We start from the raw sequence: 18,216 nt of genomic DNA on the forward strand, positions 1-18,216 counted from the left end.
ATCCTTTGCCTACTTGATGCCCTTTTGACATACTGACCCAGAGAAATATGTGTGCGAAATCGATGCGCTCTACAGTTGAAACCAAACCACAGGTATTCACACAACTATTGCTCATTATATATCGAAAGCAATCAAGTACAGAATAGACCAGTTGGTTCGCGCAACAGAACCACGGCGCATGCCCGAAATCACGCGGTTGCGCGTCGGCGCTCTCACCTCCATTGCCGTTATCAATGTCGAGTGCTAACGAGAACAAGGATTCCACATATCCGTGATAATATCCCCTAAAATAGTTCATTAATTCGTGTCTATTAAGATATACCATCATGAAAGCGGTTTAAACGTAAACAGTGCAGGTGGTTAAATTGAACAAGTGTTTCTAATGTGCTACCGTGTTTGCGTTTCGGCTTTATTCCTGCTTCTTTTGTCCCTGGACTCCAGGGATTGCTCGTCCAGTATACAGTATGACGTGCCTACTAAAATATCCTTTAATACGTAAGTATCTTTGTTTTTTGTTGACAAAAATGGTAAGATGTGTATTTTATTATCACCTAATTAATTAATTATCTTATAATTTTTTTACTGTAAAATAATTATTATAAATCTTAAAAATTATTGTATTTCAATTACTATTTGGTATTAGCTAATTAAGTTAGAACTTAACACCAATAAACATTTACCCACTGTATAATTACATACTGTATCATCTAATCTAATCTAGTTAAAATATTATAATCTGATACAAATTAAAATTTTAAGAGAGTAAATAAAAGTAAGGGAATAAGAGAGTTTTAAATGGTAAAAATACATTATTTTCATATTAAATCATTCCGTAGCGTACAAGCATGGGCAGTTAAACTTGGGACTGAACTTTATCACTTTGGAGAATTTATTACGAGAAAGAAGGAAGTGCAAGATGTAAGAATGTTTCTATTCATTCTATTTTAGTCGTGTTTGTATTATCAAGGTTAGAGAAATACATAAACTTGTTTTTAGAGCTTCAAGTCCGCGCAAATCGAGTCAAGAGACGGCGAGAAATTGGTCCAGAGTATGGCAGACGATATTCGAGCTATGATGGAACTCAAAATCAGTGCAGTCAAAAGGATAGTGGAAGCGGCTGAAAACATGGCTTTTGACAAACAAAATGAGCCTGTTCCAGAAGATTTTCAATTTTTCAACAGCAAAGAAATGGAAGACTTGTACGACGACATGTCATTGACTACAACACCCGAACCTGATTTCACAATGGAGAACTGGATAAATCGACCGGCATCAAAGAACATGCATTTGCATCAGAATCACCACTTTTCTCATATACCCGTCAACACTAATTTTAGTAGCGTGCACGTTCCTACAAATGTTTACGCCTGGGGTTAGTACGAGTAATAGGAGATCAATCAAATTATTATTTTGAGTCATGTTTTGCAAATCAGCGCTGTATGCTCTTGTGTATCAAGGCAAACAGCATTTTGCTAACCTGGAACCTTTTTTTTGGGTTGTGCCACAATGACACAGTTTATTTGGGCACTTTTTCTGCTTGAGGCACTTTGAGTTTAATGCTTAAGTGGAAGAAAGTCTAACTAGATAACTAACTCTTATGTCTAACATGTGCTGTGTGTCACAATTTACAAAAACAACTTTTTTTATTTTTTCTTTCAATCAATATGCATACGAGTAATTGATATTATTTTAGCTCCTGATGTCATCAAAGGGATTCACTGGTCAGAAGGTTTAGATACGCATTTCATCAACAATTACCAGAGCGACCCGACACTATCGTGGCAGTATTTTGGAAGTTCGACGGGATTCATGAGACATTATCCTGGTGCGATCACTTACTATTATGTCCAATGAAATACGAGTAGGACGGCAATGAAGTTTAATGAAATTTTACATTTTTGATAATTTTACTATGTTTTTGTCCAGCAATGAAATGGCGAGCAGATCCTGTAGACATATACGACTGTCGAACAAGAGCCTGGTATATGGAAGCGGCGGCGAGTCCGAAAGATGTAGTTATTCTGGTTGACCGGAGTGGTTCTATGACTGGGCAAAGGAGGGATATAGCAAAGCATGTAGTTACCAACATTTTAGACACCCTTGGAAATAATGATTTTGTTAGCGTAATGACATTTGCTGATACAGTAGAAGAAATTGTACCTTGTTTTGAGGATTCTCTTGTTCAAGTACGTACTTAATCAGTGCTATGTCATATCTTTTTAAATTTGTTACATGCTTCTATTTAGGTACATGTTCATTTTCAGGCAACACTTGCAAATCTTCGCGAATTAAAACTGGCTTTAGACAATTTTGAAACTATGGAAATAGCAAACTTCTCAGCGGCCCTGACCAAAGCGTTTGAACTTCTTGAAATTTATAGAAATAATAGCGGTGGAGCTAATTGTAATCAGGTACTTATAATTGCGAATATCTGAATTTAGATGATCAACAAATTTTTTGTAAACCTCAATCATATAATTTTCGTTGTCAGGCAATAATGTTGGTCACTGATGGGGTTCCATACAATTACAAGGAATTGTTCGAGAAGTACAACTGGAAGTATGACACCCCAGTGCGGGTTTTCACGTACCTGATAGGTCGCGAGGTAAAGGTAGTACCACTCCAGGTATTACTGTGTGTTGTAGTCATTGTGCGACCTGCATAATGCCTTCCTTATCGTACCTTCTACCAGTACACCTTGAATGTGGTACTCTTCTTTCTTCTATTTCTACCTGTCTAGCATGTATGTAAAAGTCACGTTACATGTCCAACAACCATCTTCCATTTGTGCCGCTTTTCTTGTAGCTTTTATAGTGGATAACTGTAGTTTCAAATTTTTGTGGTATCGCTATTTTTGAATTTTATACGTTTGTCTTGATTCTTAACTTCTGCTTGAGACTTGGCACGTGTGGATAATTATTCGGAGGTATGTCTTTTTAAATCTAATTTTGATGATGCAGTTAAGTATATTTTATGTGATTATTGTTTGATGCCCTAATACTAGTTATTAATGTAATGAATTTTTATCATTAGAAAAGTGTTATGATTTAATTTAATAGCGCCTTGGTTTCTTATTTCAAATAGAGGATTTATTTTAAATACTTTACTCTTAATTTATGGCTTCTAGACAGTAGAAAATACTCGTTTAGTAAAAAAGAAAAACTGTAGCCTTTTATTTGGCGCTTTTTCACAAGGCTGCATCGGACATCATATCACTCGAATATAGAGGACGAGCACTGTGACTACAACGTTTTGAGTATCATAATATCTGACGAGGTTGTACCAGGTGGCGGATGTGAGAGAAGTGAAGTGGATGGCGTGTGCGAACAGAGGGTTCTATGTGCATCTGAGCACGTTGGCAGAAGTTCGAGAGAGAGTACTGGAACATGTCAACGTGCTGGCGAGACCTCTGGTACTGCAGCGAGAGAAACACCCTGTTGTATGGACTCCCGTTTACGCTAACGTTACGGTAAAATTTCGATATTTTAGATGATAACCCCTCTTCTCTTCTTTTTCATTGCCATTTCATTACTGAAGGCAGCAGACAGTTTTCTAAATTTCTTCTTGTCCCATGGCTAGACGAAATAGTTCTCCGACTGTTTTTATGCCAATCTACTCCCTAACACAACCATGACTTGATAGTTCTTACTAACCTAAAGAACCTCAGCGTTAGACACCTTAGCTGTCCAATAACATCCCCTTAGATGAAGTTTTGCTAGGTAAAAAATGGAGGTTTTTTCATATTATAATGTAATTTTTAGGATCCAAAAGTGGCAGATTACTTATGGGAACAACGGGAAAGGGCAGAGCAAAAGGAACGGTTTATGAGCCAACGGCGAGACAAAGTACTCTTCAATTCGGAACAGGAGCAAAATAGAAGATGGAAAATAACGCAGGTAGAATTTAACTTAATTTAGCTGTGTGATGAGTTCGAAGTAATTTAACTAAAAGTAATTTAGTAAAACACGTTTGTCAAAATATTTCGGATTCCAGATGAAACAGGGTCAGTATAGTGAGCTTGGGAATTCGAAATATCAATTGATGACTTCTGTTTCGATGCCTGTTTACGATTTGCGACACAACGAGGTACGTTCCCGTTTACGTTTTTAAGCCTTTTATATTTTACTCTACTTGTCCCCTCAAAAAGGTTTAATACTGAAAAAGAGACCACTCATTTTACTGAATGGAAGTTTCAGTGGATTAATATTTATTTGGGATTTAAGAAATGGTTAGTCTCTTTTTATAAGAACTTTAAACCAACTTTTCCAAATTCAAAATTATTTTATGCATGACCGAGAAAGATTTAATAATGAAGATTTTTACAGATTGGTTATTTATGTTTTCTTCTAATTGGACGTAAGCTATCCTTTATTGTTGTACACTATTTCTATGACCTTTGTATTTCTTCTTCATGATTTGTATGTTTCATAATCAATTACCTTTTTAATAATATTCAGTTTGTTTGATGGTTTCCCCTCAGAACATCACAGAGAATGTACTGATAAATGAAGCTTACTGGGTATCAGTTACAAAAGAGGTACTACACTTAGAAAGTTTTGACGATTTTAATGTAAAGTTTTTGCAAGATACAAGACATTTTATATAATTTAGTTTTTGGATTTCAGTAACGGTAAATTCTTGTTTGGCCCCGTTAGCGATGCATCTGTCCTCGATAGATGTGACCGCGCCGCGGTCTCGGTCGCTCCTGACCGCATAATGTGTTGTTAACCCTTTTGGCTTACCGTAGTATAGTAGTTCTACTAGATAGTAGGCGTAGACCAATAGGGTGTTATGAATTAACTTTTCTATCAGTTATTAAGGTTACTACTTTTGTGCAAGAATTATCATCTATATTACGCACACTATCTAATCGATAAAACGTATTTTTGCCTGATTTTAGTGATGTCTTCGTAGAGACATTTTTAAAGATTGACTTGTATTATGAGAGTAAATGTAAATATTTTTCATTAAAGTTTTATGCAGCCCGCCACGAGAGACGAATGGGGCTTTTGTTACTTGAGTATTTATTAAGTTTAAAGTACTGTTTCTAAGAATGACAAAACTTTTGATATACTAAATATATTTTAGTGTAAATATAAGTTTTCTCATTAATAGAGGAGATATTTGATTAGAGCAGGTTGTTACAATGCATTTACCTATATGTTGTTAATTTTATTGCATTCGTACGTCAACAACCAATCGCAGTCCGTAGAGGAGAACGGCCAAAAGGAGGTAGGCACACGCTCTCTTAGACTTGCTTGATTGATGACGAATGATTGGTGACGTAAGACTTCTTATGATATTAGAACTTATTGTGACCAAAATCGAACACTTGTTTCAGAGCGGTATATTATAATATACGGAAACAACAGATTTCAGAAACACTATTGACAAGAGTATAGTTTCGATTAGGAGTAATAATAATGAACTTAATTCATATATTTATTATATGATTAATAATTTACAATGTCAACAGATTCTTACAATGGACCGGAAAGGTTACCAACTACCAGCCCATCTAGAACGTAGTGGGTTTTAGTTTAAAGTGTAGTGTTTTTGGTGAAATATATACCGTAATTTTTGATTGCGTAGAATGCTAGAACCTGTAATGAAGAATAATTTTATTAGACATCTTCAAATCAAGTAGTTCGTAAGCATATTTATACTAACGGGGCGTAGATGCTAGACGAAAATAACATTTGCTAGAGATAAGCAAACTTTTAAATACTTTCGATTATTTAGTAGAAATTAATGATAAAAATACCTAAATCGGTTCAGTAGTGTCATAACTTTATTTATGCATTAAAGTATATTTTTAATATCTAATAACCATAACATACCATTTTTGGATGTGTAGCAACTTTTCTTGGATTTTTCACGATTGTTCATATATTATAACATTTTAATAGAAATGCATATGAACTGACAGATTATTTTACAGAGCAGTTGTTAAATGCTTACAGATGCGTATCGCCAGATTATTAGGTGTGGCAGGAACAGATGTTCCTCTGTCAGAAATCCAAGCATTGATGACGCCATACAAGGTAAATTAGAGATATTATAATACATTCTTAAAGAATAAATTATAACCATATTATATGATTCTTAAGAGACATTGTAATGGATCCGTCTTCAAGGATGCTGAGATTACGAAAAACGTCTTTAATGGAATATTTTCTATCATACAGGTCGGGGTAAATGGCTACGCGTTTATGGTAACAAATAACGGATATATTTTGATACACCCGGATTTGAGGCCTGTTGTAAGTACTTCTGCGTATCTGAAGCTATATTAATCTTTCAATAAATTATGTATTACGCACTTCGTTAATCCCGTGTCTTATATTCACAGTTTCAGCAGATATTAAAACCAAGTTACAACAGCGTAGATATGATTGAAGTTGAACTTTTTGATGATGACCGAAGCCCAAGGAACTTCAGCAAAGAGTTGACAGCGGTAAGTCGTATTTGCAGCTTTAACATGTGTTTAATTAAACCACTGCTAAGTTAAATTATATTGTATATAGTGAATATATATATTTTACATTTTTTTCAGCTCAGAAAAGAGATCATCGATCAGAAAACTGGGAATAAAATCGTGAATGTCAAATACCATATGGAAGATATGGTAAGATAATATTTTTTGGCAAATTCGAATTCAACAAAGCTTTTGTGAGAAAACTTGCGATGGATTTGGAAGCCCACCGCATTATTAATACAAGAACTCCTACTATTATGTGATTAATGGATAGGGGGCATGACCCTCAGCAATAAGGAATATGACGCAAGGAGACAGATACAAGATTAATTAATGAACGTAATATCAAGCAAACATGACAAATTCCTAATGTATGCAACTACCTCAATACACCCATTTTCAGAAACGGGTGTCTCGAGGCAAAAGGCACTACTTCTGGACCGGCATTAGCGACTCGCAATTTACTCTCGTGGTTTCCATTCCTGAGAATTACGGCCGCCATCGGATCACACCGCCTCCTACAGATGACATTCACCGCTTGTCTTTGACGTCGAAAAATATCTCTGCTAGACAGTACTTGTCCGAAAAATGGAGCGTACACCCGGATTGGTAAGTATCTAACCTATTAATTTTGACCATATCTTATAACAGTAAATCACCAAAGACGACATAATCTTTCTAGGCTATACTGTCGTCATTATGAGCGAACATTTTCATCTCCTGAAGAAGAGCTATCGTATTTCCTGGAAAGGGTGGCGAAACCCGGTTGGCGTTGGCCGGCGAAACCGAAGCCGCCTGAACACCACAAAAACAAAGGCCACGAGAGACACAGCGAAGGTAATTTTTTAGCAAACAATGTTTAGCATTGTGATGATGATAACCGAACAGTTGGTTGTAACTTTAAAATTTGAAGAAGTGTATTACAGTTTTAAAATTCTTATTTTTAGGTTCAGAAGTGAGGGAAAGAAACAAGGCTCCAAATGTAACACCACGAAATGAATATTATTGTAAGTTATTTCGTACAACATTTTGAATAGGTACATGGAAATATCAAAAGGACCAATTTTAAAACAGTATTTCCTAAAAAATTAAGTATTTAACATTGATGAAATAATTTGATAGTAAGCAATAACACAAGTTATTGCTAATGTTACAGTTGAACTAGGTGACTTTGTCTACGTGGGTTTAAATTTTTTTTAAATCGCTTTGGAATTTCTCAAAATCCTTTCCAACGTTAATCAGTATAGAAACTTACTTTGATAGAATCTTTTATTTTGACATGACAGTCAGTCAGTTTCAAGATGCATTTGAATATTTTTGTCAGGCGACCATGGATTAATGCAGGCAATGGTGTACGATGCCAGGAACACGGCGTGGTTTAACAAGAGCATATCGGAATCAGCGTCGGATGACAAAGCGTAAGTGAAACTGTATTTAACTTTACTTATTAGAATTGTATAGTTTGAAAAGAGAAAAAAAGAAAGTCCGGCAGGTAGCTTTTAGGATAGGTAAATAAAATTATCACCAGTCATCAAGAGAAGAGGGGAAAAGATATGAAAATGCAAAAGCCATGCAAAAGCACTTTTTGGAAATTAGGTCTACATCAAAACCAGAAGTTGTTTTAGCACAACAATTCCAGTTTAAATATTTGTACTCGTAGTAGTAACTGTAGTAGTTGTAACTACAACTACTACAGTAAAAAAAAAAAAAATTGCATCTACTGTAGTAGTTGTAACTACAACTACTACAGTAGATGTAATTTTTTTTTAAATTTTCATCAGCAGACCATATAAAATAAAAAAATAAAAAATCATAACTATTTGTTCAATAATATAATAAACTCATATAGAAAAATATTTTATGTTATTACCTATCTGCCTGGATAGCCCATTGACAAAAGTGATTGGATTGTTGCCGAGGTAAAGTATATACTTGTAGAATGGACAAATACATATAAACATAGTTTTTACTAAGTTTTCTAAAATATTCTCATACATATTATAAACTGAAGCATAAGTAAGCCAAAGGACAACCACGGTATAGACCAAAATGGCGACTTCATTTGGCAAATAACATGCAGACGTAGGTAACTGTTGCTCCAGAAGTGACTTCCAAAGAATTTACAAAAATTTGCTACGCAATGTCGGAATTAGACAAGACGATAGGGCCATCGATAAGATTCAGAGTTCCCGGAGCTACTCAATATGTGCTGAGGAGGGCTGCCGAGGAGGAGGGGGTTTCAGTGGGTAGAATTCCCACCTAACCCGAGCGGGTATCTTAAGATGTCCCCCCTCGAAAAAAAGGGTTGCCGATAATGATATCATAGCGTGAGAAATGTATTAAAACGAGATTTTGGTGTGGTATTGTTTTTCAAATAAAATATTTGTGTGTTTTTCGTATTATCTTAATTCATTTTACATGCTCACGAGGACTGTAAGTTTTGAGGTTGTTATTATTTTGTAATGCAGCCGTTGGATTTCGTAAGTTCTCTGTATGCTGTCGTGTTATCATAACGGATCCCAGGATATATCAAGGGCGTACTCATAGCAGAAATCGTATTCATGGCAAAAGGGCCGAAGAAACTTTTCGAATAGTCCATGGTGACACTTTCACTTGAAATCTTTATCAAATAAATGTTTTAAAGATAAGGTCATGTCTGTCTATGTGAGATGACTTGCAGGAAAAATCTGCTTCTTTCTGGAGTCTCCAGAATCATCAACGCCAGCATGGTAGGCTGAGACGATGATGAATTAGACTTTACAACTGGCCCAAAGAGGCACAGAGTCGGGAGTTGTGGAAAAATTGGAGAAGGCCTTTGCCCAGTCGTGGGAAAATAAAGATTAATTTAAAATCGATTAAAGATAAAAGAAATTATCTAGATGGACCTTGAGTGCACCTCAAACAAAAATGACCTCGCATGTCTGCTTGATTTCGATCTGTCAAAAAAAATATCTGTTAAACATTTTACTAATTTCTTTAATATACTTATTTGGTTGTAGGACGGAGTTCATCCAACGTTTTGGCTACATCACCGCATTCCTGGCAACTCACAGTGGCCTCACGAGATGGCAAACGCATCCTCCTAAGGATCACGATGACAGGTAAGGCATTTGAAAAACCATCGAACATATTTTGCATCTCTTTTGCCCAAAGTTGTCTGTAAGAGGGTTTTTAGTAATAAGACGGCTTTTGCAGTCTTCTGTATAGATTTTTTCTGTCTGGCTTTCTTGTATACATTGTTTCCTTAGGCCTCATTCGCACGAGAGCTTTTTTTAACGTCCGTTAAAATAGCGTTCAATAAAATAGCGTAGAAGAAATGCATTCCCAAGGGCTTAAGCCCTAATTCGCACGAGCGTTAAAAAAGCGTTGACGTGTGAACAGATACTTGGGAATGCATTTGTTCTATTTGAAAGCTCTAGTGCGAATGAGGCCTAAGAGTTATAACTATTTGTACATCCATTCAGTAATTTTAAATCCTATTATGTACTTTGTTTTTCCAGGAACGAGTTTGGCAAGCAATTTCCTCGTGCAATAGATGAAGTTTGGTACCGCCGGGCTGTCGAGCAGCACTATGTGGATCCACTCAGTTTTGTATACAGCGTGGATTTGAGTACGGAGAAGTTCCCTCTCAATGTGAGCAACGCTATGGTGACCGCAGCTCACGCAGTATTCCACGGAGATGGCCATCGAAAAGCACCAGCAGCAGTTGTCGGATTTCAGTTCAAACACGAACGTCTTTCCGAGTGGTTCCAGAATATAACGTCTTCCGTACGTGTAATTTTTTACTAGTTAAGGCGCTCTATTTAAATGCAGCTAATGACGTTTACCGATTTTTTATTTGCCTTATAGATTATGTATTTTGAATAAAAATAAATGATATTTTATCCTTTTAGTGCGAACACAGCAAGGAATGTGTTACGTGTAACGTGACAGACAACTGGGACTGTTATTTAGTGGACAGTAATGGTTGGATAATCGTAAGCGAGGATAGCAGTCAGACAGGGCAATTTTTTGGAAAGGTACGAGTAAGACCAAACAATAAACCTGTCTTACAAAGTTGGTTCAGATATTAATTCTTTGCTTATATTGCAGATACGACCAGATATAATGATGAAACTGGTAGAAGAAGAAGTTTTTAAAACAGTCCACATTATAGATTACCAAGCTGTCTGCTTTAGAGAGAAGAAGATTTCGAATCCTGCATCTGTGATCCTGACGGTACAATTCATGTTGTCCATCTATCATAATGATGAAATAAGATTCTTCGAAGATACTACTAATTACCTAAAAATATTTACTCATTCCAGCCTCTTGAAAATTTGCGTCTCATAATGGCATTTTTTATCACCACGACGGTTTGGTTTTACAACTCGATTGCACTCAGTTTAGCTCAAGCGTCGAGCTATACGTTTGACTACGGTATGTTTCTATACTCCCTTATCATTATTATCTATATACTGAATGTAAAGCCTGACCAGAAAAATGTAATACCTCGTCATATTACGGAAAACCCATGGAACTAATTTATACGAGGTGACCATAGACCCTATACTAGTGGCGCCCCGAGAGTATGATTTTTACATTTCTGGGCAGGCTTTACCATGTATGTTGCATTCTCGTTGCACAACTATGTTACGTATAGAAAAGAAGACGATTTGAGTTAGTAAATAAATTATTTGCAAATCGATGTTGCTCTGTTACTCTTGGACGTTGTCAGCATGAACGTAAAAATAGCATGACAACGGGCGCTGCAACAGTCAGTCAGTGTATTTCACTAATTGTTGTAAAAAATACATGTTGTGGGCTAATGTTGCATTTGCAGCGTTGTTCAAACTATACATAAAAACGATTGACGAACAAAAATGTAACATGAAGTCAATTCTTTTTACATCTTTGAACAAATAAAAATTAGTAATTGATTTAAATTTATAGGAAGAAAATTTGTTATCAATGTGCAGCTTAAGAAAAATAGTTAAAATCTTTCTCTTTGCTAATTTCTAACTTCTCACAATAATTTCAAGTCACTGTCGCACAACTAGGATTAAATATGCATGCGAGTGGTCTATACTTAACTCGGGGTTCTTTTAGTTCATAGCAACATCAAAATTCTCTCATGGAGTCATCAATTGGATGTAGCCAAATGTTTAATGACAGTAGTAACGACTCCATCTTATTTTCAGAGTTTGTTTCAACCACTGGTGAGTTTATAGATCGAACACAGTAGAGTGTTTCTCTGGCACTGATGGATTTTTCCAATAACATTCTTTGTTATATTTTATTTCAATGTTGCCCCGTAGATACAGATTTGGAATGTGCATGTTTTATAAGTTAACCTGCCCCATTTCATCAAAAACATATTTGAAACCCTTTGTGGATTTACAAAACCAATTAGAATTGATTGATTGATTTTCATATTTGCGGGTGTGTGATTTTTGTGGTTATTATGCATGTATGAAGAACATCTGGTATACGCTTTGTGCCGAATTTATGTGCTACACTTTAGGCGCAAATATAATAACTTAACGGTTTTTAATGATTCTTAAATATATCTAATAAAATTATTTTCATTATGTTCAGTTGTCATATTACTTTCGTTAATAACTTATGATGGCATGTGTTGCGTGATGTTTGAATTACATTATTCTATGAGCTTTACGTCTTTTCAAGATATTTATCTGTTTATCGTGTATATTTTGTTTATAGTATGTACGATAAATTTTATTCAATCTTTTTTATATATATTCATGTCTATTTTTTCATGTTTTATCTTTGCTTAGGAATCAGTGAACTCCATTAGAAATGTCTTCAATCAGGTACATTCTTGTTACCCAAATGAAATCGACAAGAACATTACGAAATACTAATATTCATCTGCATGTAGGTCACTGTGCAAATATATTATAATGTTAGTAACATATGCTTTAATACGCAGGGTCTTACCAATACGAAAACGACGAAACCGACGACCCAACGATGATCAAACCGGCGACGACAAGAATACTTGAAAGGGACTTCGAGAAACTTGTTCTGATAAATAGAACAAGACCAACACCATGCGACAGAGAAATGTATCTTTACCAATTGGATTACAAGAATCTCGACGAGAAATTGAACAAGCCGGTGAAAGAGTGCGACAGACCGTTCTACGCCCAGTTGGTGAATTACACAAACATGTTGTTGGTGGTGGTTGACGCGATGTGCGCTAAGCAGGACGTGCCGATATACCCGATAGACGCGACAGAAGTCCAGTACAATGAATCCTTGCCTTGCTTGAAGCATATGCACCCATTGTACAGAAAGCAACCGAATTCTTGCATTCGAAACCATACGGAGGTAATTGACTACATCACTATTTTTAGAGTTCCGCACTTCAAAAGGAAAAACGGAACCCATATAGGATCACTTAGTTGTCCGTCCGTCATGTCTGTCAAGAAACCTATAGGGTACTTCCCGTTGACCTAGAATCATGAAATTTGGTAGGTAGGTAGGTCTTATAGCACAAGTACAGGAATAAATCTGAAAACCCCGAATTACACCCTGGTTACATCATTTAAAAAAAATTAAAATGGGTTTTAATTTTCAAAGTAAGATAACTATACATAGTGGGGTATCATATGAAAGGGCTTTACCTGTACATTCTAAAACAGATTTTTATATATTTTTATGTATAATAGTTTTTGATTTATCGTGCAAAATGTTGGAAAAAATACCCGAGTACGGAACCCTCAGTGCGCGAGTCTGACTCGCACTTGGCCGGTTTTTTTCAAATTGAAAACTAAATGATACCCGCGATTTCATCCGCGTGGATATAGGATTTTAAAAAATCTTGTTGGAACTCTTCAGCGAAAAGTAGTCTATTATATCTGTCTCCATCTGGATGCAAGCTTTCTCTCTACTAAGTATATGATGCACGCAAATTCGACCATGTGGATTAAGGTTTTTTATAAAGCCCGCGGAAACTCTTTGATTCTTGAGTCCTAGAGGACCGAATGTAGGCTTTGTAATCAAATGAATATGTAGTTACCTCAGTAGCTTTCGTCAAAATCGATTAAACAGATGAGCCGTGAAGAGCTATCAGCTAGTAGACAGACATAATAGGTTGACAGACACGCTTTTGCGTTTAAGTACGGATAACCAAGATGAGACGTAAAGCTTTCCCAAAGTTTACTTAATGACAAGAAAATACACTTAACTATTTACTTGGAAAATTTTCAGGAGAGCAACATCGATATGTGTGGTCGCGGCAGTCTACCCTGCAACTTCCTATACATACCACTAAGTGTAGTTTTCTTGATTAGATATTTTTAAAGTAAAAACTTAGCCAAAATATCCATCTACTGTGCCCAAAAAAAATTTATTACCAATTAGTAACTGTTAAAAATTTGCAATAGTTTAAAGGAGTTAATTTTATAAAGAAAATTTTAATTTTGTTTCTTGGTAGTGATATTGCTTATTAATTTTAGAGAAAAATATACATGTCATATCACATATCAGTTATGTTATAAGAATCAATATTGTTGTAAACCTACTGAGTACTGATACTACAAATGCATACTACTTCCATCAAGTAAATTGTTAAGCTTATTCCTTGTTCTGTGGGTTAACTTTATACCTAGCTAGGGTAGGTATAAAAAAAATCTGTGTATGCTGTTATATTCTACCTTTGAGTGGATTTAGGGTTCAAGTTTCAAACGAGACCCGTAATTTTGTAGTTTGTAACATTGTCAAAGAGACAACATACCTATATCTATTACCTAAATCATATCAATCATGTTATCTATCTATCTATACAGGTATATTAAATTTCAAATTGCATATTTACAATGTTTTCATTTAAATTTTATAGAACATACTGTTTTTCAACAAAATGATTTGGTTGTTGATTCACTCCGTCCTAGATTTTTTTCATTCTGGGGTCAGAATCGCAACTCTACCATATTTCTGTTATTATCAAAAAGAATTTTGTAAATGTTGTAACTTGTACCTTAGGTTGTATAATATAAAGTTTAAGGATGAAATAATTCTCAATGTTCAGTGTTTTGAATCTCATACATTAGGTGAAAAATATAAATGTTTTAAGAATATATTGCAATTACTATTAAAAGATTTGAAAGTGGTTACCCTTTCCTTTATCGAAATTGTGATTCATTTGGTACAAAATAAATATTTATTGTATTTTCATAGTGTTTTATTTTGTAGCAACTAAAACATTTTATCTTCCAAATTATATTATACATTCTAGCTTATTAGTTTTTCTATTTAGAACATCATTACTTCAGCATCAATTTATACAACTTGAATTTAAAAGCAAAATAGAGAATCATTATTTTTAGATCAAAAATATCTTTGCCAAAAGTTTCAAGACAATCCAAGCTAAACATTATTTTTGAAACGTAAAATACATATATTAAAACTCACCAATATTTGAAATTTTCATATTTTTATTTCAGCAGTATTAGTACTATAAGTAATTACTAAATTCATTAGGGTTTTAACTTTTTGCACTAGTCTCCGCTTTGTACCTGGCAATAAAGTCGTTAATTTCAGTCATGACAGCCTGGTATCTCTGTTGCCTTAGAAGGGATTCTTGCAGTTTTTCAAGCGGCTCGCCTCCTTGCATGAATGTCTTCAAACTGTGTGTGGTACCGCCTCCTTCCCTGTGTTCAGTAACTCTGTCCTGTGGGTAGTTGTATGTCCTTATCTTCTCATTTCTATTACTCTGACCGATCTGAAATGAATAATGCTTTGTCAGAAGGTTGACTATAAGAATTCTATTCTTACCCGTATTAGGGCAATTTTGTGGTTTTAATCAATCTATACTTATAATAAAACTGTAACTGGAAGATTTCTGTACATTAAATAGTTCTAATATTAAAAATGCGAAAATATCTATCAAGGTCTTTACAAAATCTATAAATTGTTTAGATAGTTAGCCTTTTTTGGATCCATCTAAATATATTAAAATAATTCGGTTCATTCAAATTAAAAAAAAAAAAACTTTGGACAACTCCTTGCAGAGTTTATTGATTACAGATTGTGATTAGAGGGGAATAGAGGATACTCTAAACTTAGATTCAAGGCTTGGCACAAACAGAACTAGATTGAGATCAAAAAGGGTTGGGGTTTTTTAACTACAGCTCTGGGATCTAAACATTTTGAGCTTAAAGGGGCTGGTCAAGTTTGTTATCATATAAGATAATAATTAATTATTGAGTTTTAATTACCTGTGATTTCCTCTCACTGTTAATTTTAGATGACTGCTCCTCCTCTTGTTTCTGTAGCAAGAGTGTGCGTAACTTCTGCAAAGCAATCTGTTTATTCTTAATCTGTGATCTACCCTCCTGACATTCTACTGCTGTACCTGTTAAACAATAGAAAAGAAGTACTTTTAAATATTAAGTAAGCTGTTAAGTAAGAGTATCTGAGTTTAATCCCACTAAGTGAATTCTTTTCTTTAAATTTAAAGTATTTCTCACCACTTCAATTCAGTTCGATTTAGGTTTTAATTAAAGTTTTGGTAATTTACAAAATCCATGCTTAAGGGAGCTCCACATTATAGAGAGGACCTACTCGCAAAATCTCAGGTTTCTAGCCTCAACCACTTGAGCTATAATTGTTGATGCTGATTGGTCACTTTATTCTTTTGTATATACATATAGTTAATGCCTGCACCTTGCACGCCACAGAAACTTTCCCACAAGTCCCGAACACAATTGTACATAGCTTCAACTGTCCTGAATTCGTTTGAGATGTTGACCTGAAGAAGGTTGCAGGAAGCAGGTGGATGAGGAAGGAGGACCGTGTTTGGTGGCATGCTAGTATGTTTTATAAACGGTACCTGTAGGAATATGGATGATGCGCACAGCACTGTCCGTAGTGTTCACATGCTGGCCCCCTGCACCACTGGCTCTCTTAGTTTCAATGCTCAGATCTCGGTCGGGTATATTCAGCTCGACATCAGAGGGTTGTGGTAGGACGGCCACAGAGACTGTGCTGGTGTGGATGCGGCCACCTTTTTCTGTGACAGGAATTCTTTGGACACGGTGAACTCCAGCTTCCATTCTCATTAGTTCAGGGGCACCTGTATAATAAACATTAAATAAAATGTGTGTAAATATGAAGCATATGGAAAGTGTTTTATAGCTCTAATTAACTGGAACTTTACCAACATAGTGATTTTATATGATTTACAAAAAAAAGCACTTAATTGAGAACCACAAGGGGTGGGTAATTCTAGTGAGCACTTTTATAGTTTTCTAGCTGGTGACTGCAGGCTGTGCCTTTCTTCACATTGATTTAGGTTTTTGAAAACTCTATGATTATCCTTTGATTTTCTGAGCTCTTACCTAATCCATGTACCAGAAAAGAAGCTTTCCTTATTCCACCAAGATCAGATTTCTCTACAGATGCAATATCAACCTCCCAATCTTTATATTCACAATATGACTGGTACATTTCAAAAAGCTCCCTTGCAAAGAGCATAGCCTCTTGTCCGCCCGCTCCGGTTGTGACCTCAACTAGTACACCACCTTTGGTCAAAACTGGTTCAAGAAGTATTGACTGTAGTTCACCATCAACTTCTTTCATGCGTTTTAAATATATCTGTGCCTCCTCCTTGATCATTTTCTTTATCTCCTCGTCCTGCCCATCGCGCTTATTCAACTCTTTGAGAGAGTCTATGCTTTCAAAAAGAGCTATACGTTGCTCCAGGGCAAGGACTATAGGTTTTATTTCCTGAAGCCGCCTGGTTTCTTCAAAATTTCGGCGTGGTTTTGTTTCTAAATTGGCATGTTCTAGCATCAAACGATTAAGATAAGTTTGCACCGCCGGATCTGATAGATTTATTGCATTTTGCGCCGAATATCGACGAAGAACCAAATTTTCTAACTTGTACAACGAACGGAAAAAAGTAAATCTTGATACAGACATGTTTGAAAATTTTAAGTTACACTTTGGTATTATGTAAATTTTAGTGGGATATATTAAGTATATAATAATTTTTCCTTTTGGAAAACTAGGATTTCGGTTCTTCTTTTTCTTCTCTCAAAATCAAAACAAACATCACAGACCACGACATCGCAATCGTAAACGTCAGTTACGTAATTGACAGTTGACACTGACAATGAGACTAGACTACGGTACAGACAATATATTTTTAACCCATAGATTAATTAATAAAATTAGAATCGTTAAGAAGAAAAACAGTTTCTTGTTTACGCCTGTTCAGATTGCATAATATATATAATACCTATATTTATTGTCTCTTTCTTTTGTTCTAATCAGCAGTGCGATTGTGTAAAACTTGACGATGAAAATGGTATTCATTTGATGGCTTAAACTATACGATTTCAGCTGTCAAACGGCAAATTCGAATTGTGTATGTTGTTCATAAATGGTTAGCGATTGGATGGTTATCATGGTTGATCATAATGGTTATTTTAGACGATGAGTGAATGATTTGATACCATTTGACAGCTAATTCGAATTGTCTAACTTTTTTGAGCCATCGCTTATGTCAAATGATTGCGATGACTCGCGGGCCATGATTATCGTTGATCATTTAGACCATTTTAGATAGTTTAGTAGTTTATTTACGTATTAAATTGATTTAAATATAATTTTCTTACTTTTGTAAGCTAATTCCAGGAAGTTATGATTTTAGCAGTCTATGTACCTAGGTGTTTACGTATTTAAGCAAGTATGTCCCGGTGTATGGTGCCTAAAACTACTTAGCCAAC

At 35.3% G+C, this 18,216-nt stretch overlaps 2 protein-coding genes across 14 annotated transcripts; one reads left to right on the top strand and one right to left on the bottom strand.

The window, feature by feature from the left end:
- The first annotated feature begins 76 nt into the window (after positions 1-76).
- Positions 77-14,657, top strand: LOC123869736 (voltage-dependent calcium channel subunit alpha-2/delta-3). 13 transcript variants are annotated; one of them, XM_045912738.1, is made up of 28 exons: positions 80-495; positions 837-918; positions 997-1,372; positions 1,694-1,825; positions 1,927-2,186; positions 2,265-2,411; positions 2,492-2,611; positions 3,287-3,469; positions 3,762-3,896; positions 3,994-4,086; positions 4,481-4,537; positions 5,179-5,232; positions 5,964-6,044; positions 6,189-6,263; positions 6,353-6,457; positions 6,557-6,628; positions 6,882-7,087; positions 7,161-7,315; positions 7,426-7,485; positions 7,803-7,896; positions 9,478-9,579; positions 9,979-10,246; positions 10,372-10,497; positions 10,571-10,696; positions 10,786-10,897; positions 11,659-11,676; positions 12,411-12,811; positions 13,694-14,657. In XM_045912738.1, exons 1-28 carry the CDS (start codon positions 383-385, stop codon positions 13,784-13,786), a joined length of 3,846 nt encoding a protein of 1,281 aa, XP_045768694.1. In that variant the 5' UTR covers positions 80-382; the 3' UTR covers positions 13,787-14,657. The 13 variants fall into 13 exon arrangements, with proteins under 13 accessions (XP_045768787.1, XP_045768694.1, XP_045768713.1 ...); XM_045912757.1 differs by having other exon boundaries at positions 5,206-5,232; XM_045912745.1 differs by having other exon boundaries at positions 2,492-2,605.
- Positions 14,658-14,659: 2 nt separating this feature from the next.
- On the bottom strand, positions 14,660-17,566 carry LOC123869800 (peptide chain release factor 1). Its single transcript, XM_045912843.1, has 4 exons — positions 16,825-17,566; positions 16,317-16,559; positions 15,703-15,839; positions 14,660-15,206 (listed from the first exon to the last, which is right to left on the bottom strand). Exons 1-4 carry the CDS (start codon positions 17,405-17,407, stop codon positions 14,970-14,972), a joined length of 1,200 nt encoding a protein of 399 aa, XP_045768799.1. The 5' UTR covers positions 17,408-17,566; the 3' UTR covers positions 14,660-14,969.
- Between the last annotated feature and the right edge of the window lie 650 nt (positions 17,567-18,216).

The sequence above is a fragment of the Maniola jurtina genome, chromosome 2, assembly GCF_905333055.1.
Source record: "Maniola jurtina chromosome 2, ilManJurt1.1, whole genome shotgun sequence".
Classification (NCBI taxonomy): Eukaryota; Metazoa; Arthropoda; class Insecta; order Lepidoptera; family Nymphalidae; genus Maniola; species Maniola jurtina.